This window comes from Aythya ferina, assembly GCF_964211825.1.
Source record: "Aythya ferina genome assembly, chromosome: 2".
NCBI lineage: Eukaryota > Metazoa > Chordata > Aves > Anseriformes > Anatidae > Aythya > Aythya ferina.
The window spans coordinates 138061978-138087618 of record NC_140297.1 but is presented as its reverse complement, the minus strand read 5'-3'; the positions used below and the strand labels follow the sequence as shown (position 1 = coordinate 138087618).

The 25641-nt window shown below is 39.7% G+C and overlaps 1 protein-coding gene across 2 annotated transcripts; it reads right to left on the bottom strand.

Annotated features, from left to right (window-relative positions):
• Positions 1-1887: 1887 nt before the first annotated feature.
• Positions 1888-25543, bottom strand: POP1 (POP1 homolog, ribonuclease P/MRP subunit). Of its 2 annotated transcripts, XM_084511206.1 has the most exons (15): positions 25321-25543; positions 23218-23400; positions 22172-22347; positions 19362-19610; positions 18717-18804; positions 18228-18403; positions 17354-17604; positions 17139-17232; positions 16229-16340; positions 15147-15266; positions 8256-8371; positions 6724-6915; positions 5616-5770; positions 4452-4793; positions 1888-3681 (listed from the first exon to the last, which is right to left on the bottom strand). In XM_084511206.1, the coding sequence occupies exons 1-15, from the start codon at positions 25439-25441 to the stop codon at positions 2994-2996; spliced, it is 3063 nt and encodes a 1020-aa protein (XP_084367332.1). In that variant the 5' UTR covers positions 25442-25543; the 3' UTR covers positions 1888-2993. The 2 variants fall into 2 exon arrangements, with proteins under 2 accessions (XP_084367332.1, XP_084367333.1); XM_084511207.1 differs by lacking the exons at positions 22172-22347; positions 23218-23400; positions 25321-25543 and adding an exon at positions 21583-22068.
• Positions 25544-25641: the final 98 nt, after the last annotated feature.

Genomic DNA, 25641 nt, shown 5'->3' with positions numbered 1-25641 from the left:
GCTAAACAAACCCGTTGCCCTGGACCTGCTCTGAACTTCCTTAACAAACACACGGCGGGCTGGCAGCGGTCCCACAGCACCTCATTCCCCTCAGTAATCACCACTCTCCTCTGCAGCCTCGTTTTCTGGATCTGCAGTGGTGAGGTATGCGCATCTCAGAGTCGCAAGGCACTCAGCTTGGTGGGTCCATTAGTCCCTGCAGGCTCTCTTTGTCTACCAGGCAACTACCTTGGTCCAGGCTGGGAGAAAACCCTTTGCCAGGTGAATCTCGAGCACAGTATTTGTTCAGATGCTCTAGGGGAGCGGTATGCAAAGCTACACAACCAGGCAGTAGCAGTCAAGCTCTTCAGTGCTACAGATAATGCCAGAATTGCCTTCTGTGCTTCCCCTCGGCTTCCAAAAGCTCTTGGAAGCCAGGAATGAGAGCTAAGGGTTTGTGCTGGCATCCATTTTGAGAGTTATCTGGAGAACAGCATGGGAGCCGGACAGTTTACGAGTTTGTTGTGTGTTTTTTTTTTTCACTGGGTTTGAGTTTCCTGGGTTCCCGAAAATGCCTGTGTATCAGGGCTCATGGGAGCCGATCCAGATGCTCCGGGGCAATTAACCAAAGGGTAGTAACTGCAACGAGATACAGCCTAAGAACAGATGTGTGCCACAACCTACACCTGATTCAACATGATGAACACAGACGTAGTGTCCAGCTGACAAAGAGATAACACAGGCTTAATTATCCACAGTTTGATTATCCAGTGTTGACACGGTTTTTATGACTAAGTCACCCTTGAGACACTCCGAATCTGGAAATCCCAACCACAGATAAAAATTTCCTTGCAGCTACATAAAGTCACAGTGTTTTTCTGACAAACTTTGGCTGAGAGTTTTGAGCATTTTTAACTTATCGGGCTCGCAGAGCATTTTACAAGGAGAGTGAAGTCTTGAGGCATAAATCATCGACTTAAAGGAAAACAACTGTGTAACAATATTACAAGATATACAGAACAGGATGCACTTGGATTCCAGTTTCTGTTCATTGGCTCAGCAGAGAGGAGGATCATAAATCAGAAAGAGAGAATGGAAATCAAAGAAAAGTAACAGGAAGTGTCAAAATGAAAACCTGGCAGAAATTACCAATAGGAGGAAAAGAAAAAAGACTCCAGATGTTTAAAAAAAAAAAAAAAAAAAGGAAAGATTCAGTGAACAAAAGATCTACAAGCAGAAAAGAAGCAAAAATAATAGCTTGGGTGGGGGGCTTCTCCTCATTCTTTCTCACGTACAAGTGAGGTCTAGGGAGGCAAGAAAATACGTATCTGAGGAGATGGGGGGAGGCAAAGGGGGAAATAGCCATATAAACATCACCTCCCCTCTTTTCTTCCCATGAAGCACAGCTCTGGAAACTCTGATCCTAGAAATATTTCAATTGAGCTCACAATTCAAAAGGTTCATTAAATCCAGGATTATTACCATGAGAGAACTTGATCAGAGCAGCCAGACTGTAATGTTTAAGGGGTTCTTTATTTCCACATACCTACGTGCTGCGGAGCTCGGAGTCACATGGCGAGCATGTGAAGCCCGGACCCGCAGAGCACCAAGCCTTTTCCTCTGGGGCCATCTACCGGCAAAGCAAAGCAAAACGGTGCTGGACCAGCTTCTCGGCGTGTTTCTGCCATGGTCACTTCATCAGGTGCACTGAGGGAGGGTGCTCACAGAGTTAAGGTACTCTAAAGCCTTCCTCCAACAAAAAAACTCCACCCAAGATTAGTTTATTCACCTCAGACTTTTTCAAACGAAGCTGTGAGCGTAGGAACTAAGTTACAGGCTGATCCTTAGAAAGACAAAACTGTTAACTGATTGTATTTAGTTTTTCAAAGAACCAAGCTGAACAGAAGATTCCTGAATCACAAATAGATTACATTTTTATTTGTCATGATCATTTCAGGGTAAACGTTACCAACTGATATATATTTGTATCATGCTCCTACTAAACTACAATGTATTACTGTAAACTCGTTATTAAGCTGCTTAACTCAAGAATGGCTGGAAGTTTAAGGCTATCATTAGAAAAAGAAAAAAAGTCCAACCCACAACAAACCCAACTAACTAGCCCCCCTTCCCCAGCCAAATCAAATACCTTCCTCCCCTTACCCGCCCCCTGCACACTTTACAGGTTTAATGACTGTTTGACCAACATTCATAAACCCTATTGTAAATTGAGGAAAACCTCAGTCCCAGCATTTCCATACAAAAATAAATTCATGTTTTAAGGAACCAAAATATCTCCACTTATTAGCAGAAAATGTACGCTGACCCACCAAGAGCCATTTACATCTGAAAGGCTTCTACTATCTTTTAAAGAGTTCTCCCTCTCAAAATTGAGAGAGAAATTATTATGCTTTCCAATTTAAGAGATTCGGTTACTATGATTTAAGATTATACAAACAGACAACCTTTTATTTGCATTTCATTTCAGCGCAGAGCTTTTCCAAAGTACCTCACCTGCTTTCTGTGCTAGTTCTGTCTACTTAGCTCTATTCCACTGTAGCCACGGACCCAAGGAAGTAGTAAAACCCCCTTGCTATACGCACAGGCCCAGATGGCACTCGCTTGTAGGCGAACAGTGAATGGGAAAGTTACAACATATCAGCCATCTGACCACAAAAAGGAAAAATTTGTGATTTGCTGTGTAAGGACTGTTATAGCAGCCACTGCTCTGAGGTGAAAAATGAACTATGTGCTTCTTAGAGATAAGGATGATTACAACTGATAAGTTACTGTTATAAATCCTTAGCAGCGCAGACATCAGAAGTAATACTTGGTCTGTTTATGCATCAGTTATTTGCATGATTCAAGTCACAAAGCTTTTCAATTGTTTCATACTCCTCAAGACTCTGGGACTCAGAAACACCTCCTCAAATTTGAGGCATGTCAGAAAGGCCACAGAAGACATAGCAGACATTCTTTGGTATTTTTGGCATTCTGCTGCATTGTAGTGATACTTAAACCTCAATAGTAAGTCTGGCAAATCTGTACTGTAACGATGCTGGAGTTCTTAACAAAACAAGCCCTTTTTTATCTGCTGGCTGGCCGTGTAACATATAAAGCAAACCTGTCAAGCTAACAAAACCCAGGGCTTCTCCACAGCCTGCAGCCAATGAAAAATCCCCTCGAGTGACATATCCCAGGAGAGTTCTGGAGCAGTGTGAAGTAACATCTGGGAGAGTGTCTGGCCAAAGACCAAGTATGAGGTCTTCATGTTCCTCAGTTGTTTCTTCATCTAGAACACTGGGAGAGTCACTTTCTAGAGCCTCCACATTATCTTTCTCCTCTTCCTTCTCCTTCTTCTTCTTCTTCTTCTTCTTTTTCTCCTCTTTTAGCTCCTGTACCCTGTGCTTGAATATGTCACGATGCTTGGGTTCTTGAGGACCGCAGAAGAGTTTGTCTTTGCTTAAATGCAGCAAGTCGTCTTCTGTTGGGATGCAAATCATGGCATGTAACTCAGGGTTCCCCTTCCTCAAGAGAGACAAGCTGACCCATACGAGAGCCCTGGGATAGCGCATCAAGATCGGCAAAAAGACATCTTCAGTCATTTCCTTTTGTCCAAGTCGGGAAATAAGGCGGATTCGACGATCTTTTCCAGAAGTGGGATAGCACCAGGCTGCTACTTGCATTAGCAATTTCTTGCTCCTATTAAAAAGTTTTAAAAATAAACATCAAGGATAGTTATTAACAAGTAGTACAACAGAAATCCAGAAACTCACTGATTTGCAAGACCATGAGTAAGGAAGCCCTGGGGCTTCTTTCTATAACCTTCCAAGCTGATGTTTGTATCACTCAGCACAAAAAGAACAGGGGCGAGTGGAATTCATGTGTTAGGGTACTTCTTAAGGAGATGTTCCTTGTTAAAACCTGCTTTAATCTCAAATACCTTAAAACCCTCAGTGACATTCAGTCCTGAACTGCCAGTATTTTCTTCCTTTAGTAACTACACAAGAACGGAAGACCTGCAGTCAGACACTTTCCAAACACTGTTGCTGCCCTCGTGTGTTGCATTGAAACGCAGGAGATTTTATTTTCTTTGCAGATATTTAAGTAGTGCAAGAACCACCTGAGATGATGCACTAGAAAAAGAATATGTAAGCTTATATATACAACAATTTTTAAGTTGCAAAACTTAAAACTTAAAAAGCAGACATTGCATGTCAACTCCAAAATGTTAAATTCAACACTGCGACATTTAAGATAATTCCTTACTTCATCTAGTCATGGTGTTTGCTGGAGAAAAGCAGGACTTCACTTAATGGCAAAATTCTGGTCCTCAGCAAAACTAAATCTCCTCCTCATTGTATTTGGATCAATTCATTCTCTCAACTTAATAATCAAAGCTGAGCTGTTCCTTTTCCCAATTCAATTATTCCCAAGAAAGAAATGGCACCTTGCGTATCATTTTGACATACCTGAGAACAACAAAGCCTCTTGTCGTAGCTTCATCTCCCTCACCCAAGTTTTGGCTGCCTGGATCACCCTCTCTCTTTATGGCACCTTCAGAGCTTGCGATTTCCATGGTCTCCTCTACCTCACCAGTCTCAGGGGAAGCTTCTTCGGCCACTTCTGGTTTGGGGTCACAGAAGCCATTCCCTTCAGTCGCACAGTGCTCAGCGTCGGGGGAAGAAGGACAGATAAATTCTTCCGAAGCGTTCATTCTTCCTTCCCAGTTCTTCGTCAGCTGCTCCCAAGGACAGATGAAAGGGGACAGAGTGCCCAGCTTGATGTAATTTGCTCTTTTTGCAGGTGGACGCCTAATGATAAATCAAGTAGGTAAGAATATTTATTTCTTAGGCCCTTATTTCGAATTAGGGCATCAAAAGGCTAATTGCCTATGTTGCCATAATGTTCTACAGTGTTTTGTAAACAAGTATTTAGAACGGAAAGCTGTCTGTGCATTCACTTGGTAATCTCATTGACCAATAACTCTAAAGTTACGCTTCTAGACAACACTGTCGTGTTTCTGCCCTCTACATTCTCTCTGCCATTCTGGATGCTTCTACTTACTACAACTGACACCACCACCATTTCCTCTGAATTTCTCCTACTTTTTCCTAGTCCAAAGGAGAGCTGACACCTGTTTGTACAGAAGATGCTTTTAGCTGACCCATAAGCATGGTTAAGAGTTTTGTGTTTATTGTAATGAAAACAAAGGCAAACTGCAGAATATCTAGTATTAAAAATAGTATTAAAAAGTTGACACTAAAATACAACCCTTTGTTCACTTTATTCTTTACCACAGAATACTCTAACATTCTGCTTTTGCCTTCTCCTCTTGCCTCTTGTTTGCTGCTGAGGTTGCTTGGAATAAGTTGTCATGAAGCCTTATTACCGCCTTGTAACCAAACTTATCTCTGGAAATAGGTTTTACTTAATTTATATGGCCTGTTTAGCAGAGCTTTTCTGTTATGTACAGCTTAGATTTTTTTTCTTTTAATATTGGAATTTAAAACTCTAGTAAAAGTTCTTCATAAAGTCCAAGTCTAAATGAACACAACAACAGATAATTAAGAGACTACTTTAAGCAGCATTACTTCTTTTCTCATTCTCATGATCAATCCTGAAGTCAGCATTACCGTTTGAATTTTTCAAGAAGGGTGGCTTCCAGTTCTTTGGCAAACTGCATTCCCGCTGGGCAATCTGGGAAATCATTTGGAGTGTGAGGTGTTCTTTGATATTCAGAATGCTTTGCAGCCTCTTGCAAGCCACCAACTCGTACACCTCGATATATCTGTTATAAAAACCAAAACCCCAAAAAAGCCATGTTTGTATTGATTCCTGGTTACTAACTGAAACGAGACAGTAATACTCCTGAAGCTACTGCCTTAAAAAATTGTAAGTATTGCTTCAGCTTTTGAAAAAAAAAATCAACTTAAATATGATTTCCACAGTTCTAAACGATGACTTCAACAAGAATATTAGTCATGCTCTTTAAGGTTATTTTGAAAAACAATCAACAAAAATAAATAGAATTTCACAGGTTCTGATCTTGTATGTTGCCAGGAATGTTGAGAGAGCTGGAGATGTTCAGCCTGAAGAAGAAAAGACTCCAGGGAGACCTCACTGCAGCCTTCCAGTACTTAAAGGAAGCTTATAAAGAAAGATGGATAGTGACACTGAAAGATGGTGATAGGACAAGCAGGAATGGCTTTAAACTAAAAGAGGGGAGGTTTAGATTAGATGTCAGGAAGAAATTCTTTACTCTGTGCGTGGAGGGAGGCACTCAAACATGTTGCCCAGTTAACTGTAGAAAGGCACTATAAAAACCACCTAAACATTCAAAGTAAGATACTCCTAACAGCACCAGGAAAATATTCAGCCTAACTTAAACTTTGTGTTTCAAGCTCCCCTCAAATCAGAGGCAACAGAATGTTGTCAGAACAGTGGAGATAGCCAAGCTGGAAGTGGATGAGCAGCTGGCATCAAATGATTTCTCTTTAGAGACACATGCTCTTGGAAACACAAAACCCAAGAGCTACAGCATTAGCTGTCTTTTCGTACTCCCCACACTTCAAGCTTCAAACTGCCAGGTGGGCAGAGTTATATCCAACAGAAGATATGGAAAGCTACTGGGGATTTTGATCCTGTGATAGCGAATTGATTACACAATGCTAAAATCAGTATTTAACACCAAATGGCATCATTTCTTGTATTTACTTGCCGTTTCCAAGGAAAGTCACTTACAAAAGGAATCCAGAAAGCCATGCCCCAGCCCTTTGGGAGATAGATATCCCAGCCACTCCCCCATCCTGGGCGATCTTCTCCAGCCATTTTTCCTGGCTGTTGCACCAACAGTATGGGAATCTTTGACTCACAAGGACCCAAATCAAGCTGTGATCCAGGTACCAATAACTGGGCTCTCATTTGGTTTAAATCCTGAGGAGGAGGAGAAATTTCCCATAAGTTAGTAACCTTTTTTCCTTTTCCAAGTAATGTTCTGAAACACAGACATGAGATAACTTATGACAAGGAAAAATAAGTAAGAAACATGCTACACATTTGAACAGACCATCATTGAAGCATAAAACACACCTTTAGAAAAAGTATTTAAGTAACCTTTTTTTCCCTCTCTTGTAATTTCCATATTCCTTGATGGATGGCAGGTATTGAAACTCAAGAGCAAGAATGTACAGCAAAGGTGAGGAGGAAAAGTAATCCAACTTGATATTTATAGATTTGTGCACAAGACTAGACTGAGCTGGTGCTTTCAGAAAATCTGTCGATAGTTAGATAAAATCTGAACCATAACTAGGGAGATGAAAAGAGCATTTAGTCATGAATCGGTTTTGCATGAAGCATGCTGGCACCAAGGCTTTGTCAATATTGGTTGTTATATTTCATTGTACAGCATTATGAATGTATTTACGAGAAAAAGAACACCAGACTGCAACTTTACACATCCCTTCTGCATCAGCTGTTCTTGTAAGGTAAACATTACATTTCACAACAGCAGGAAGACCACAAAGACTGCGCTGATCCTGTTATGTGCTAATGTAACATTTTGGAAGCATTTTGCTTTTTTACACTGTGGTGGTCAATTTGAAAGAACACAAAACTAATTTGCAACACAAGAATATTTGGAGAGATGTTTCTGCCATATGAACATTTTCTATTTTGGGTTATAATGGTGCCAAAAATTTATCACCTCTTGTGACTAGATTACCTTTTCACCCATTCACTTGTGGGTTGCTCCTCCATTGCCAATAGAAATGTCAAGATACAAGGTTTCAAACCTGTAAAAGCACATCTAAAGCTGTCTAGAAATCACAGGTATTACCCAGAATGACACAACACAGTGTGTTGTAGTTCAAGCCCTGAAGGATCTACTTAGTCTCATTTTCCTTTCTTTTTTCAGGAAAATCCACCTAGCTTTGACTGAAGAGTAAAAGGACAGAGCCTCTCTGTACCACTTCATCCCTTTTATCTGCTATACACGAGTTAAAGTGATGTAGGAAAATCCAGTTCCAAATCTTTCAGTTAAATAAACCTACGATGATTTAGTCCTGTAGACAATCCAGTAAAGCTTTCTTTTAAGTGAATCACAAACAATGGTTATAGAAGAACATTACATAAGTGCTACAGAACAGAAAGTTCAACTCAGCAGTTGGATAACTACTACATTAGTAAACTACTACTTTTGGAGTTAAACAAGTTTCAGGAGTCTCGTATGCGGACCGTTAGCCATTTTCTCCATGGCAATCCACCTTGTTAGTTACCTGCTCTGAAATTTTATTTTCAGTGACGTTCTTACAGATGTCCTGGTCCCAGATAAAGCTGTGAGCACACTCAACGGGTACACCCTCCAGGTACAGCTGCCTAACTTTATCATTATCTACAAAAGAAGAGAACCTTCAAGCAAAATTCACATTTTTGTGGTTTAAATTTCAGATTTTCAAAACCACTCCAATATCATGAGTACTATGAGCAAACTGGGAAAAAAAAAAAAAAAACACTACTGAAAGGTTAACAATCATCACAGTGCCTGGAATATATCCTAGCATACATTTTTCCAAATACAGAACATGAAATAAACTACCTGTTAGTCTTAGAAGAATTAACCTTGCGTTTTCTTACAGACAGACATTTCTTAGTAAAAGTGACATCACACTTGGCAATGTTAGTTACATACTTAGGAAGCAACTTTTAATATTCTGGAATTTGGCATTTCAGGAAAAGTATGAAGTTCACCCAAGTTTGGTTAAAAAAAAAAAAAAAAAAAAAAAAAAGAACAATGTTACAAAGCCTGAAATAAGTCCTAAGCAAACTTATTGGATAAGCGAAGATGACCTTTAAAAAATGTACATACAGGCAATATTTTTATGGATATGACTAGAATGCAATACTTATTTAGCACTAGCTTTCCACTCCCTGGATCTTTTCAGGCTCTGCACTTCAAGGAAGGTATGAGTATGTCTTCTTTGAGCACGTCTGCACAGTCCCACAGGTGTGTGTACTACTGAAGATGATAACAGTTCATCATTGGGGGTATTAAACCTATCTCTGCTTCAACTCCCCAGTCCAAACAAAATAGAGGAAAAACGTGGGTTAAAAAACTATGGGTTAAAAGCATTCAGCATTCCATATTTGGTACGCAATGCCTGCCGATCCATATTCTGAGTAAAATAATCCTTACCAACAAATGACACAACGAGTTATTAACAGCTATGTGATTAAAACTCATTGCTGCTCACCTTGTAGGTTGCAAAGTCTTACATATTAAAGGAACATACATTTTTTGTTTGTTTTAAAGTAATGTAGTCTTTTGAAAGACACAATTTAGGTAATTTTTCCAATTAATGAGGACAAAGACTTTGTGCACAGAAGATATGGATTGTTCAGTAGTCCTAACTATACAATAGATACTACCAAACAGAATTGCAATAATTGTTAAAAAATACATAAAGTGTCCATAGTAGTAACAGTTGCAAAAATCAACAGCAACCTTTAATATGGCAACACTCCTGATAGCTTGATGGTGCTATTAACCTGATACTTGCTAAGCATCTTGCTGATAAGTAACATTTACATACAATGATGAGGAAGAAATACTAAAACAATGATCAGATTAGGGTGACATTCCTTCAAATTAAGGACTCTGCACTTTACTGTGGACATCTTCACAAAACTAATGTAGACTCCAAATAAATTATTACAGTTTGTAATTTAAAACCCACTGGGCACAGACCTCTCCTCTATACAGCACAGAATTAAGGTTTGTAGTGGAAAGCCTACAACTGCAATGTACAGCACAGCAAGATCTAGTGGAAACGGAGCATTTTATTTTGTAAGGTTTCCAGTTTATTATAACAAACAAGCCAAACACAGAAAGAGCCATGCTATAGATGACAACTAAAAAGAAAATCTTTAGTCCTTGCCAATCCAACCACAAGAATTTCTTCTGTGATCCAAAATTAAATCAATAACCTGAGGAGGAACCTGAAAAGGTTCTGTGTTCCCAGAGGGAAAGCACGTTCTGTTTGGAGACACAGCAAATATCACTGAACTGAAGGAAGGAGAAAAAGACAGCAAAAACATGAGTCGTAGCGGTAGGGAATTTATTCCTGACTCTTAGGGATAACCAAGGTGAAGGGCATGTAATTCCAAGCAAATAGAGGGTAGGGAAAGGGGCTTTTCAATCTTCTGTACAGAAAGTATTTGTGAACATTAGAATCTCTTTAGGTTACATTATTTAAACACATTCTAGTTCCTTTAACTGTAAATTTTTCACTATAACTTTCTCTGAATTATTTTTTGTCTCCTATTACCACATCTGAGATACTGGTATCCCTGTCATATTTTGGAGTTTCTTAGAATTCGTATATTATAGGACATAACTTTTTTTTTTTTCATTAAAAAGCCATTTAATGCCTGTCTCTTTCCATCCCTACATTCCACCCAATATTCTCCTCACTACCCTAAAATCTTTAACTTCATACTTTCTTTTACCTTGTTCTCCATTCCACCTGAAGAATCCCACCTCTCTGCAAAGCATGCTGTAATTCAAACTGTCGCTTTTTCCTATTTTCTTCAGTCCACAATGTAAAATTTTTGGAGAAATAACCCTACTGATGAACAAGCAGCTAATGAAGATGTTACAGCTGGTACAGGAAATTGGGAGTTGCATTACTAAGCACAGAAAGCTCAATGACAATCAGCACGTTACCTGCTTCTGCTGATGTTTATGGTTGGTGCTCAGACAATACTGACAGAGAAAGGAAGGTTTTGTTTCAGTTCAAATTGTTGTTCTGACACGTGTAGCTGATTACCTTAGCCATCTCAGAAGACATACCTAAGGTTAAGAGTGCTTCTATTTGAAAATTTTCTGTCTGTGAGAAGCAGCAGCAGAAGCAAAAAAAGTACTGTTAGGGAACAGTTTCACAGCACGTATGCATGGGGTACCAGGAGAACCAAAGCAAAGGACTGGATACCTAAACCACTGCAAGAATGTGTTGATTGGCAAAGAATCACGCTCTGTGTTTGCAAAAGTAACTTTAGCTCACTTATCTTTCATGATGCATTCTCCTTATACTCATCTCATTCATTGACTGTTTAGAGGCTCCACCATACCCCGTGTTGAGCAAGAGAATTTGTATTCTCCCATGACAAGACAGCAGCAGTGTATCAAAATGTCAGAAGAGTACTTTAAAACGGAGAGAAGACTAACGCTAATTTGCGGTCACGTAAGTACTGACCGCTTGCTGGGAGGCTCGACTTCCAGAAGGCATAAACCTGCTGAGAAGGCAGTGAGAAGTGATTTATTCACAAACTCTCTATCCCACAGCCTAAAGAAATGAGGTCAGTTCCGTGTATAAACACACAGCCTGAACCCATGCATATGCATTCACGTGTGTGAGTAACTGGGAAAGACTGAAGTTACCGTTGGTTAACACGTTACCCACTGGGGGAAAACTACACAGGCATTATCTTAGAACAGCATTTTGAAAACAAAATTTAAAAAAATAAAAGGGGATACAGATAGATGCATGTCACTTCACAGATTTCATGTATGACAATCCACAAACAGAGCTGAGGGCTGTAACTTACCTAAACTATTTGCACATCTGATAAATAATGCATCTTTAAACTGGTAAGAATTTGCTAAGAAAATCAATTGTTTTTTATCCAATGAAGAACAGAAGACTACTATAGAATCTGCTACCATAAGCAGTGTCATTTTGATCTTCCTAATATCAATCCTAATTGCATTTGAATGTCCAGGAAGCAAAAAGGGGAAAAAGTGTGGAATAGAGCAAGGGTTCCTTTTTATTGCCCAGTCAACGTGACATGTCATTAAGACGAATGGCTAGTACCATTTCTTACATAAAGGTCATCTTACCACATTACCACATCTGAGTAAGGTTATATCAAAACCAAGGCTCAGAAAGTTTATGTAGCTCTAAGGCTCATAAAAAGATTTCCTCTTACAGAAGGAGCAAATTAAAACCATTTCAATGGAATTACAGACCTCATCTTCCATCGGTGGATCAACTATCTAGAAGAAAAGCCTAACTTTTTTTTTTGTGGCTGTTACTGTGGAAACACTGGTAATATCATTGCTGTAGTTATGTATATACTATGTGCCAAGATTAAATTTCCTCATTACTTTTGTTTAAACAAATTGCCCTTCATAAAGTTGAAGAGGTGGATAGAATCCCTTCCTGGATCACTCCTCACAAAAGAACCAGTGTAAGCAGGACAGAACCATTTGGAAAAAATGCTGGTAAAACCGGTAAATCAAACTCAAATAACCCATGGGAATGTGTTTCTTTTGATGACATTCTTGCTGGATATTTCAGTAATCTGACTCCAAGTGTGGACAATAACAGGGTTCTGGGGAAGAGTGCAGCACTAAGATCAGTATGCAGTGATGTCATTCTAGACATTTATGGCTTACAAACTTCAAGTTAGAGGCGATCTTTCTGCATCAAATGGCCTTCAATAGATTCTCCTCCGTCTAATTAATGGATTTGTAAACTCCTGCAAATCAGCCAGGTAATCAAGGAGGTTGATAGGAACAAAGAACAAATACATTTGATAGATAAAGGCAATGAAACGTGCAACAAGACCACATGTTCCAACAAGATCACAAACTAAGCTGCACAGTTCCAGGTCCTGAAACAGTAAACAGTGTGAAGAATGCACAATGCTGGCAGAGAGAGAATAGATACAAAACATATTTTGCACAGTAACTGATTATGCCTAGGCTTCCTTTTATTAGTGCAGATGCAGTTTTACTTTTTCTTCAAAAACACTAAGAATGAAAAGCATGTGAAGGCTTTCCCCAACTAGAAAATTGTAAAAGTATCTAAGTTTAATAAACTAACATGGATAGGTTTTCTAACGTTTTTCAAAATGTAATTTCTCTTAGCTACTTGAACAAGTAAGCCCATTACGGCAGAGATATAGCACCAGTGGTAGCTGTCACACAGTTGACTACCAAGTCAGGATAGGAACAACAGACTTTGGAGAGTAACAGTGGCCTCTCTTTTCAACTAATACTTAGGAATAAGTATTGATGAGTATTGATGAGTATTGATGAGTATTGATGAGTATTGATGAGTATTGATGAGTATTGATGAGTATTGATGAGTATTGATGAGTATTGATGAGTATTGATGAGTATTGATGAGTATTGATGAGTATTGATGAGTATTGATGAGTATGAGAGTGGCAGTTGTACCTCAGTCTTGAGGTTTCTAGGTAGGAGAGATGAACTACCACACCATAAGATTTAGCCCCTGCACATGTAATGGGTACGCAGCAGACTGTGAATAACCCACTAAGTCACCCCACACAGCATTAGGAAGTATTCAGGTGGGAAACAGAACAGCAGCCATTCCTATTCCCTCCCTATTGCTTCTTGTAGCAGGGCTGTTCTCTCCCTTTCTGCTCCCTTACCATGATGTCCTTTTGATTTTAGATTAGAAGACAGCTGTATTATTTATCTTCCTTCATTCTTCTGCTTACTTTTAACTTATCTGGTTAGCAATGTGTTTGTGCAACATGAAGTCCTTTAGCAGGACCTAAATTAAGAGGTATCACACACAGTTTACTTTTTCTTGCTAGCTGATCAAGGGCTTTCTCCTTCACCTGAATAAGAGTCAGAGAGGGCAGATAATATTTTAAGCTTATGATAAAATAAAATTTAAAAAAAAAAAAAAAAAACTCAGAAAGGAACCAAAAAGCAACACCAGATTTTCTGAATGTTTGTGGTTTAGATTTTTTTTTTGCAAGTTGAAGGATAAGTAGAAAGACCTTGAAGATGGACATTTCTAGCCAGCCAAAGGAAGACAGGTATATGTACCTATTTCCTATTGTTTCCCTGCCTTCCATCATTACCTCTTTACCATGTCCCTGCTTCCTGAGGGACAACCATCTCTGGCAGTGGGACAGAAACTACTACGTGGCTTTTCCAATGCTTAGAAGCCTTCCACTGAACTGGCCTTCTTGATCACATCTTCACAGACATGACAAGCAGAATGAAGGGGAACAGACTACTTCTTGTGGTCACTAACTCCTTTACCAGCTCAAACAAGTCTCTGTAAACAAGTGGTGTATAGCTCACCTTACTCCTCAGGACGAAGGAACCAAAGCAGAGGTCACACATGCAGCAACATTTCCAACACGAACATTAACGATGAGAATGTAGCTAAGCAGAACTAATAAACAGGAGAAAGGCTGTTCTACATACAGAGGTTAAAACAGGAGGATATAAGAAAATCTGAATAGGAAGAGTTGTGCTAAAAGAGAGCTAGAAGATGGTAACTGAAATCAGCATTCAACCTGCTTTTCAGTGAAAGCTAAGGCTAGATTATTCCAGTAAACACACCACCAAGGAAACAAAGTATTTTGAAGTCTCTGGAAACTTCACTTCTCTTGTTTGCTAGCTGACTATTCTGTTTCTCATACTAAGTTAGGCAGTCTGTGCCCTGTCAACCTAATTGTAAATGCCTACACAGCACTGTATACAAACCCCACATTTTTCAAGGATGTTCAAATCCAACTGATTTTGCATTTTGCACTGAAATGTTGTGCAAGTAAGCACTGAAATGAAAGTCTACGTAGTCACCCATGCAGCTTTTGTTTTCAAGGAAGACTACCATCTTGGCCATTTGAAATACTAACCTTGCATTTTATTTATTTTTTTCCTCCCTAGTGAATTTGCGAATTTCATCATTCAAAGGCTATAAACCAGAAACAGCAGGTATCTTGGAGAGAGAGACAGCACCTGGAAGACTAAATACTGAACATAAACTGAGCATCTTTTAGCACCTGGTTGGCCTTGCCAGGATTCGAACCTGGATCATCTGTATGGTCAGACAGAGGCTTCCACTGAGCACAAGACCAGCTTTGGTGCAGATCCCTCCCTCACAATTGCTGTTCTAAAACCTATGCAACCTATTTTCAGGCTGTTTCTGTTCTAACAAGGCATATAGAAAGAGGAAGGAAACATTCTAAAAGCTAATGCTAGAGGAAAACAGCAAGAAAAAAAAAACAAAAAAAAAAACATCAGCAGAATATGACAGTAAATGAAAACAGAAGTGTAGAAAGAAACTGTATCTCTTGCCTTTGGCAGTTTCACGCACAATATAAGCAAGGCATTTTACCTTGGTATTTTTCAGGGTCTGGCATGGCTTTTCTCTTCTTTTTTGGCAGATTTACTCGAGGATCTCCAACAGTGAGGCCGAGTATTGTACCTGGTGGCATTTCTGATGGTGAACTTATCCCTTTAAAAATACACAGATGAACATTGCCATGAAACCGCAAATAAATTTACAATCTTCTTCTGCACTGTTATTTTGTGCATTTTTGCCTGCAGGGATATGACACCACTAGAAGCCAGAGATGCAAGCCAGAGTACTCAATTTAGCATGTTTTGAAAACTCACCAATGCTTGTCCAATGTCCAATAACAAAAGACAACAATAGCAGCATAAGAGTTACTCTGCAATTATACTTACGCTTAGCATAGAAATGAGGTCACTCGCTCAATTAACAGACTCAAATTCATCCTTTACGTTTGGCACAACTCCTAAGCAACAAACCTTTCTTTTCTACTTTTCTTCCAGAGAAAGGAAAAAAAAAGGAATTAAGTTTTACCTCATCTTGCCCAATCTGAGGCCTAACTGCTTCAGACTGGAGAGCTTGAGTATAATTTGAGATCTAACACCACCAGCTCTTTATCTGTTTTCAGAGCTAGAAACTAAGATGTTGTTTACTTTGTATTTTACATCTCAGCCAAGTAAACAACTGTTTATTAGGAACAAAAACATGCAAGGCAAGACAAAATGCTTTCACTTTGAGCAGGAGTCTACCATGTTATCTGAGGAGGCAGTTTACAATTTACTGTCTTAAGTGTTTGTATGTGTGAGTGGTATAGTCCAACATAAATATATCCCATCAACAATTTCCAATCTAAGTTCACAAAGAAAAGAAACAAGACTTATTTGTTTAAGAGTTTGGACTACACAGAGGACATAATGTTCCCTTAAAAAAAAATCAGCGTAGCTATCCTCAAATCTTTGACATGCCAGGGTAATTACCTAAGTACATGCTCACTGGCATCACTCCCTCGATCAAGAAAAAAAAAAAAAGCCTCTCCAAACCTATGCCAGCTTGTTAGCATGCCAGTTTTGACCGCTAGAACCTAAGAGTTTTCCCTTCCTCCCGTATCACCAATCCCCAAATACCTTCTAATAGCTCAAAGATAGCAGTTTGACGTTGATGAAGAGATACTTTTTCAGAGTCCTTGCAGTTTTCTACCCACCAGTTATTCAGTTCTGATTCTGAATCTGCCATCTCCTGGAAAACAACACCATCTAATTAACTCAAGTAGTAATTTCGTATTTTCTATCAGTATGAATTCAATCTCAGTTTGCCTTAATCACTATGATTACTTTCTTCCGAATTTCAAACCAAAATCCTTTTTTCCTGATGCAGCTTATTCCTATATTCCACTTTATAATACCCTCCAATAAGCACGTTCAATTTAACCTGTGCTCCAAAAGTAAACAAAGCAATCCACAATCCTTCCTAACTGTAGTCGGTAATTTTTTATACAAAGCCAGAGATTTCATGGCCTCCTCATGTTTGCTGCAAGAGACAAAAAAACTCCCACATTGAAACCACAGTGATGCTACGTGCCAAGAGGTGCACAAGATACTAAATCCTGTAGGAATTATGCATTTGATTTAAAATGCAAGTCTTCTATACTTTTCGTGTCTTGCCTTACAGAGCGCTCTAGCTTGTTGCTTGAGAAACATGATCTATAGAACGCCAAGGAGAAAGTGAATTATTCTAGACCTGTCAACACAGTGTGTCACTACTAAACTTTCAGGGCCCACTCAATAGTGTCATATGATCCTGTTTCTAGTTCTATGTTCCTCCTACCCACACCTGAAATCCATATAGGTGTTCATCCTCAGATCAGTATCAGTTAAGGGGCTCAATACAGAGAAGCTAACAGAGTGAAAATACTTATTTTAAAGGCTAACATGCGTAATGCTAGACAATTTATGATTCTTTCTAGCCAAAAGAAGTTTGCACACCCCAAAAACCTTATTAAAGCTACAGTAGTATCCAACTTGCTATTTTCCTTACTGTTTGAAGCGAAGCAGCTTTCAGGGTCTCTGTAAGGACACAGTGTGACAGCGGGCCGATCAGTCGGTATCTGAGAATCTCCATAGTTCGATCACTGAAACAGAGGGAAGTTTCACCTGAGTGTCCACTTGTACAGCATGCTTTTTCCCCCAGTACTATGTTAAGCTATAATCCATCTATTAACTGGTTATAGGTAACAGTTTCTGTGAACAAACCTGATCACAACACCAGTAGTTTGCGAGATCCATGAGTAGGACTGCAATGGATCTCTAGTGCCATCACCAATTATTTTTTTCACTGGCACAGCTTTTTCTCCTTCTTTATCCTCTTTCTTTCTTTTTTTGCCAAGGCTCAGAACGACATCCATTTGTTCTTCCTCTTGAGCTGATGTTGTAGCTGGCTCAGGGATATAGACTTTTTCAGGCTCTAAACACTGAAAAATTTCTTTTAACTCGTTCAGTATGTCCTAAAGAAAAGTCAAAAGTTTGGATTAGGAGGATGAGCAGGGCATTACAAAGCTTAAACACAATTTTAAGAATTACACTCTAGCATTTTATTTTCTTACAAGGATTTAAGGGAATGATCTTCGTTCTGCTTAAGTCCATGCCTTACTATCAAGTGCTGTATGTAATATTGTTGCTAGAAAATTGTCACTCAAATTAATGGGAGAAAAATTGCAAATGTATAGTTGATTTACTGAAGGTCATAGCTAAGAAGCAGATTATGATTACCTGTGATGACAGTAACCAAAAAGCCTGTCATGGGTGGCAGTGGGAAGGAAGCAAATCAAGCAACAGCACATTGTGAACGTACCCCAAAAAGCATCACTAGAAAACCCTGAACAAGCTCACAACAACAACAAAAAAAAAAACAACTCAGAGGCATGAACCTCCCATACCATCTTTGTAAGAAGTTACAGAACACAAATATAGTCAGAGTGGAAACAGTGCTTTAATTTTTGATTCATAATTTTTAATTCTTAATTTTTAATTCCATCTCTCTCTTGTACACCTTTCAGGAAGTATCTCCAGCATAAGGAATAGACAAGGCATGAACAAACTGGAGTTCAACGCTGAAAAAACAAAATACCTGTTTGAGAGCTGGATGCATCCAGATCCATAACTGTCTGTTTTCAGACCCATCCCTGGGTTTCCAAATAAACGTAACGGGACCAAGCGCATCCTCAGGATAGCGATCTGCTCGGTAAAGATTCAGGGAACCCTGGAATCTTCCAGACAGGCAACGTGCCACTCTAAATGTTAATCCTGAAGAAGAAGATACTTAATGAAAAACAAAGCAACCTCTTGTTTAAGAAACAAAAAAGGAAGTTCAGTCTGGCTGTTAGGACAGTACCAAATAAAGAAGACAATAATAATAAGTTTATTAAAAGGCAAATGAAAATAAGAAATTGTGGTCCTAGGAGAGGACATTTTAATCAGGTTTTTCAACCAAAAAATCACAACTAGGTATCAACTCTTATTACTTCTCAGATTGCTAGTACATTAAGAAGGAAAAAGCATGAGTCAACCTTTAGTCTGTTCAGAATCTTAACTTTATTTCAAACGAATTAAATTTTACCTGTGTCAACACTACATATTCGCGCAAGTTGCTTCAGAAGCTCATTCTCTTTACCAGTCAACTCCACGCAACAATAATATGATAAATCCTGAAACAACAGGATAGTAGTGAAGTGAGAATAACTCTTGAAAGTGAAGCCAGCAAGGAAAGATCAGATAGAGCTTTATGATTTACACTGCAGTTGTATTTTTTCATTCACTAAAATTTGAATCAACGAGAAAACATTTTCCTTTCTATCTTAGCATTGATAGTCACAGGACAGCTGTCTGGCATTTCTCATTCAAGGACCAACCTTCCCCTTGAAGCAAGGGATCAAAAAGGTCACACAATAAAGCATCTGTCTTCAACAGCACCCTTCTCAGGAAGGAGAAACAGGGATTCATTTAATTTCTAAGCTTTTATGGTTGAAAATGGAGTATTTCAGTCATAGTTACCTTTTTAATACATAAGACTCTTCCATAGGCTCACCTTGGTCTCTTTGATGCTCTCCACCTTTCATTGCAGTTATGAAATTATTCAGTTCATAGCTAGCAGTTATTAACAGCTGACACAACATTACTTCAAAGAGACAGAAACACTCGTAACTGAACAGTTGATTACTTCAACTTGGCAAAATAACAAAGAAAACAGATGCAAACATGGTACCTGAAGAAGACAGTGATTTGTCATGGCTCGGTAGCAAGCCCTGTAGCACTTCTCTGTAGGGCTGTTTCCTAAGCAGTATCCCCATTTTTTTACCATATGAAATCTCTTTGCATGCCAAATATGTGTTTCCAACCAAATATTCTTTCTTTGCCTGCGATTAAACTCTGCTACCAAATTCCCGTGGCGCCTTCTAGCTTTGCGACATTTAGTCTTCGACTGTTCTTTTTTCTGATGTACAGCCTTCTCCGCCTGTTTTTTAAAAGAGAGAACATCGAAGTAAATCTCAAAAGGACAAACTTCTGTTGAAGATAAAGGTTAACATATACAAGGATACAGGAAGCACTTCCATAATCTAAGCTATACTTTATCCTGATGTTATTTCTCCATAATTCTACCTTCTCATTTGAGGATAACTAACAGATGGAAATTTTATATGCAAGCCCCATCCATATGAGAATATCAAAGTTGGACTTGAACCCACAGTTAAACCAAAATCCCCAGACATTCAGAAACTTACATGTGAACAGGAAGATCTCTTGGGTGGTGAGGCCCTGGCACAGGCTGCCCAGAGAAGCTGTGGATGCCCCATCCCTGGAGGTGCTCAAGGCCAGGCTGGATGGGGCTTTGGGCAACCTGGGCTGGTGGGAGGTGTCCCTGCCCATGGCAGGGGGTTGGAATTAAATGATCCTTCAGGTCCCTTCCAACCCAAACCGTTCTGTGATTCTGCTACTTCCTGCGTGAAGTTTTTGGCCAACATCAGTATACCCACATGAACAAAAGAACATGATACTTGGAAAACCTCAAAATCTGAGCTTGTACAGAAGCAGTACTCAAATACTGGCAGGTAGGACCTGAGGATACTCAGAGTCTCTACAATGTGTAAAAGCAAACAAGGAAAGGCCCTTGGTAACATCAAACTAAATTGCTGATTACAACCCAGTCAAGAACAGAATCACTAAGAGCGAATGCATGGCTGAAGAGGAAGGCTTGCCTCTCAAGTTTTTATTTGTCTTTCTGTGAAGAGAAGTGGCAGAAAGAAATAGGGACTACAGGGCAAAAATAAATAAATAAATAAACGAACAAACAAATTAATTATTAGATTAATTAACTAGATTAATTAAATTAATCTAAATAAATAAATAAATGCTTCTTAGGATGTCCACTGTGCATTTGCCAAGAAATGGTTGATGGCAGACCACTGGTTTTAAGAGCAACAGCAGAGAAAAGAGAATACTAGAAAGTCACTGAGCAGAGGGAACACTGACATGACCCACGATGTCGAGACAGAAAGGCACAGAAGAATAAACCAAGTTCCAAGTCACAATCAGACTTATCTGATGGCCTGCAGAAAAGGTAAAAGAAGCCACTGGGCCAATAATACGTAACTGATTTGTTCAGAAAGACAGCTAGAGGAAAAAGTGATGTGGTACCGTAGACAAAAAATGCATGTCTTCAAGCTTGTGATGAGGTAAGAGAGAGTCTAGGTAAGTTTTTGCATGAAAGTGGTCACATTAAAGGATCTAAGGAAACAAAGAAAGTGCTGCAGAATCAGAACAGTAACTTTGAAGAAGCAGACTTCAAACACTGAAAACTAATAGACAGAACCTTTAGAAAGGGAAATGGCTCAGAAGACACAAAAGCTCCAAGAAATCATGAAACAAAAAAAACATTTAAGCACACAAACTATGCCAAAAGACCTGAAGAGACAGAATATAGAAGAAATGCAGCTGCATGACCTCAAAAATCCATGAATCATACAAGTGAAAATAAGGATGGGTAACAGTGAGTATATACAGAGAAGTTAGAAATGCTTCCACGTGAAATGAGTTAATGAATTAGGACACAAAAGAACCAAATATAAACATGAAAGAAATCTAGATTAACAAGGACAGAGCAGTAACCACGCAAAGCAGCCCATGCTGCTTATGCCAAACTGCATAAAATCTCATCATGACTAACAAAGCAAAAAGAATGCCAACCAGAGCAATAAAAAAAAAAAGACATGCAGGTTATGAAGATCTAATAAACCACACCCTAAGGAACATGAGCAGAAGTACTTGAAGCAATTTCTGAATCATGAATCTTCAGGAACTCAGGAGGAAGGGGTAAGGTCTCAACCTTAACACACAGAAAACTTATCAAGCAAACTCATCTTATCATTTTAAGAAGTGTCCAGAGGAAGTATAGTGATCAGAGAAAAACATCAGAGTCAGACTTATACCTTTTTTTTAAAATACATATGAACGCCATACTGGATTAGGAGCAAGTAGCTACACAGGAGCATTCTGACTCAATGCTGAGATACTGCTGCTCCAAAATGAGTTTCATGAGCAACCAGGAATACCCATTAGCAGGTCTGAAGCTGCACACAGCTGCCAACTACTCCAGCGAATGTCTGAGCTGTAAAATAGAACAACTGCAGGAATGAGCTGTGCTGGTTTGAGTCCAGCAGGGTCACAGCTCAAAGCAGTGGTGGGGTGCAAGCTAGGCAGGTGTTATTCAGGACTCCTGGGGCCTAGATTCACTGCCCAAACAAACCCTCCTGCAAGTAAGGGTTCTATCACTAGTCCAGTAACTTTTCAAGTCGTCCAATAATCACAAAGCCGAGTTGTTAGTAAGATCTACTTGAGCTACCATCTAAAACTGAGATGTTTCTGCATTTTGGATCCAAGTATCAGCCAAAGTTTGTGTACCTACAGAAAATTTGCTGACCAGCTCAGGTCTAAACATTAATAAATGTACAGCTGAACACCGTACATCAGCTATGCCCATGATACAGTTTATCAAATACAATCAGAACACGCTTATACCTCTTTTCTGGCAATCTCCTGCAGCCTCCTGGGTAGGCGTTTAATGTTGTGACTCATAGCTCGCCTTCGCATCTGCCTAGGTAGCGTCTGGAAAACTAGAGAGTTTGAAGACTTCTGCGTAACTGCTTTCAACATGGCTTTCATCTCAGCAGCACGAGCTTCAGCAAAGGTAGACACTGCAATGGAAAGAACTGTATCAGAGCATGACAAATGGCAAAAATCAAAGGTGACACTACACAAATTCCTGAACTCCAGCAGAGTATTTCTGCTACATCCATCTGATGACTTGCTGAAATAAAAGAAAATACTGTGTACTGTCTATTGCTGAAGTAATAACTATTCTTTAGATATTCTGAAGCTTACATATTTATTTAAGCACATACTTGGACATGAATGAATCTAAAAAGCCGTGGTGTAACCAACAAGTTTTATTTGTATCAAGTACTTCTTTACTAGATTAGAATAGCAATGTTTTCAGATGGTACTCAAAGAGATGTAAAAACTTCTTCATGGAAAAACAGGAAGCAGTAATCATATTACATACTGTTTTAAAATGATCAAATACAGAGCCAGAGGTTGATTTTGTTTTATTCTTACAGAAATGTATTCATTATCATAGCACCGCCACATTTTGAAAAACTAATTTGTCTCTTTGTTCTCCTACAACAAATATTCTGTTTGAAGAAAAGCCGTCTCTAACTCACATCGTGAGCATAAACAGTTTCACTGGCTACATTAAAAACAGATGACTGTCAGCACTCATTTTATTGGTAAACAGAAAGCAAAATGCACACCCCTCATCACAAGTAAGTGCAATTTTTCAACTTGGAAGTCTGAAAGGACTCACTGAACAACATCTGGTCGTTCATTCTGGTACACAAGTATATCTGTATTTTGGAGAAAATCAGGAAAAACTGAAGTCCAAGTGAACACACCAAACACAGCATCGGTTCTGATTTTTGCTATTTCACAAAACCAAAGGCAGACAGCAGACAAATAACAGCAGGTTGCCCTGGAAATTGTGGCCTTTTTTTGTATATACAAACCTGTTATGTATCTAGGTATTTCCTCAGAAGCACCCTGGTGTCCTCCTTGCCATCCTCCTCTTCCTCTGCCTCGCTCTCCTCTGTTTTGTTCTCTGGGAAAATACTGGTCTTTCCTGTAGGGAGGCCCGGATGACTGATGCGAAAATTTCTGCTGTTGATACTGCTGCTCGGAATGAAAATCTCCTGAAGGGTTTAGAAACGAACAGAGGTAACAGAAACACACAGTCAACAGATAAATGCTAAACCATCCTTTGTAGTAAGATTGCAGTACACATTCCTCCAACTGTATTTAACATGTACTGAAAAAGCCATGAGGAAACAGAATTAAGTTCTTTTTCATCAGAATAAACAAAAAAATTGTGCTGCCCAGCAGCGAGCAGCAAAAGATTCAGGAGCTTTTACACATTTTAAGAGTGGTACCCAACACAGACTTTGCCTCCAATACTCTATCCGGCCTAATACGAAAGACCTGATCAAAATCAGCCTATACTGACTGCATCAGTAGCAATTCTTATTTTTGTCTAGTTAGGGTTTTAGTATGACACCAGCAAAGGTAATATTTTACCCATAACCATACGATTTTTGTCTGGTATCTTCTAGCTTAAGAAAGTCTCATGCATGTATTTCCGTTACAGCAGTAAATAAATTCAGCAGGATTCATTTATGTTGGTGCAGTAAGTTACAGCGTACATTTTTCTGGTACAGGCATCTAAATCAACATCAAAATCAAATAAATCACTGCACCAAGTGAAGTACTAGTAGGAACACAGGGCTGTACAGTTCAGGGAGCCCCTCCACTGACAATCACCCTGTGTGTCAGGGGGAACAGGCAGCAGTTTTCAGGTTGATGAGCTTCTTAAACAACTTTAACGTATTGTCCCATTAATTTTGCTACTGGCATGAGGAACACACAGCCAGAAACAGATTCACCTCCAGTAGCTTCAATTTAAATGAGCTTAGAGCAGCAAGGAACCTCCCTCTTCTGTTTCAAGCAATCATGAAGCTGAAATTTCACGTTCTGCAACAATGCTGTTCCGGCTCCTGTAACCAGCTAAGAAGCAACCACATTATACAACAGCACAGCAATTCAAATGGAATATGTATATATATATATATATATATATATATATATATATATATATACACACACATATACGTTTTGGGATAGAAAGAAAGTATGTTCTCATGTGGAATAATTCCCTGATCTGAGTTTGCCACGTGGCTGGGAGCAGCACCATCCAGACAGTGAGGTGAGGGTGGGGAGGAAGTAGCTGGGAGAGAGGGACGGAGGCTGGAGTCAACAAATTTGTGGAAACCTACAGCACAAATCAACTGAAAGAAGAGAGCTGAATGGCAAGTAACTCATATCACAAACACACTCATATCACAAACTTCCACTGTTAAGTTAGCCTAAAAATGGAGACACCGAGTATTTTAATAAGATGGAAGAAGAGTGTTTCTAAGGGTAGTGTCTGATTTAATACCTAAAGAAAAATCAGATGATTTCAGGAATTACATAGACTCATAGTTTTATAGTTTTATAACTCCTCTGTATTTTTTTTCTTTGTTTCTACAGAACTAGCTCCATAAAACCAAGACACTCACTAACACTGCAGAATAAAACCAAGAAACCAAGATACTCACTAACACTACAGAATAATGCTATGTGCATGCTATTCAGCACGACTGAAGATTATAACCATATAGTTTTTTTAATTCCCTGCTAAAAGAGAAAGGCAGAAAGCAGCGCTTAATCTGATAGCACTGCTTTAACAACATTGCAAACCCCTCAGCCTGGGCCGGCCGTAATTTGCTGCATCATGCTGTCTGCCTCAGCACCATCCCCTCGATATGCACTTAAACATCATTTTTTCACCCCAAAACAGAGAGGCAACGCCTCAACCTCTGAATGCTGCGCTCTTTGTATATTTTTTCCCCAAAATAACATAGGTTAAAATAAAAAAAAAATCTAAGCATGACTGAGGCACGTGGTCCAGGCTGTGAGGTGACACACGCAGACCAGGGGGCAGCGGGCAGGTCCCCCCTGAGGGGGCACTGAGGGGACCCTGAGGGGATCCTGAGGGGACCCTGAGGGGGCCGTACCTGGGGGCGGGCAGGGCCTGGGGCCGCCGGCGGGCACAGGCCCCGGCTCGGCGGGCATGGTGACGCTGACCGGCTGGTTCCTCATCTTCTTGGCCCGCTTCTTCTCCCTCGCACCAGACATGACCGCGGGGGCTGAAAGGACACACACGGAGCAGGGGGGGGAGGACAACTCCCGGTGCCGGTGCCGGTACCGGCCCCACCGCACGCCGCCGCCTCGCCTCACCACACACCGCCTGGCGAGTGCGCATGCGCGCCGCGCCAAAGCCACCCTCCCCGGACTACATCTCCCAGAAGCCCCTGCGGCGCGGGGCGGGCTGCGGG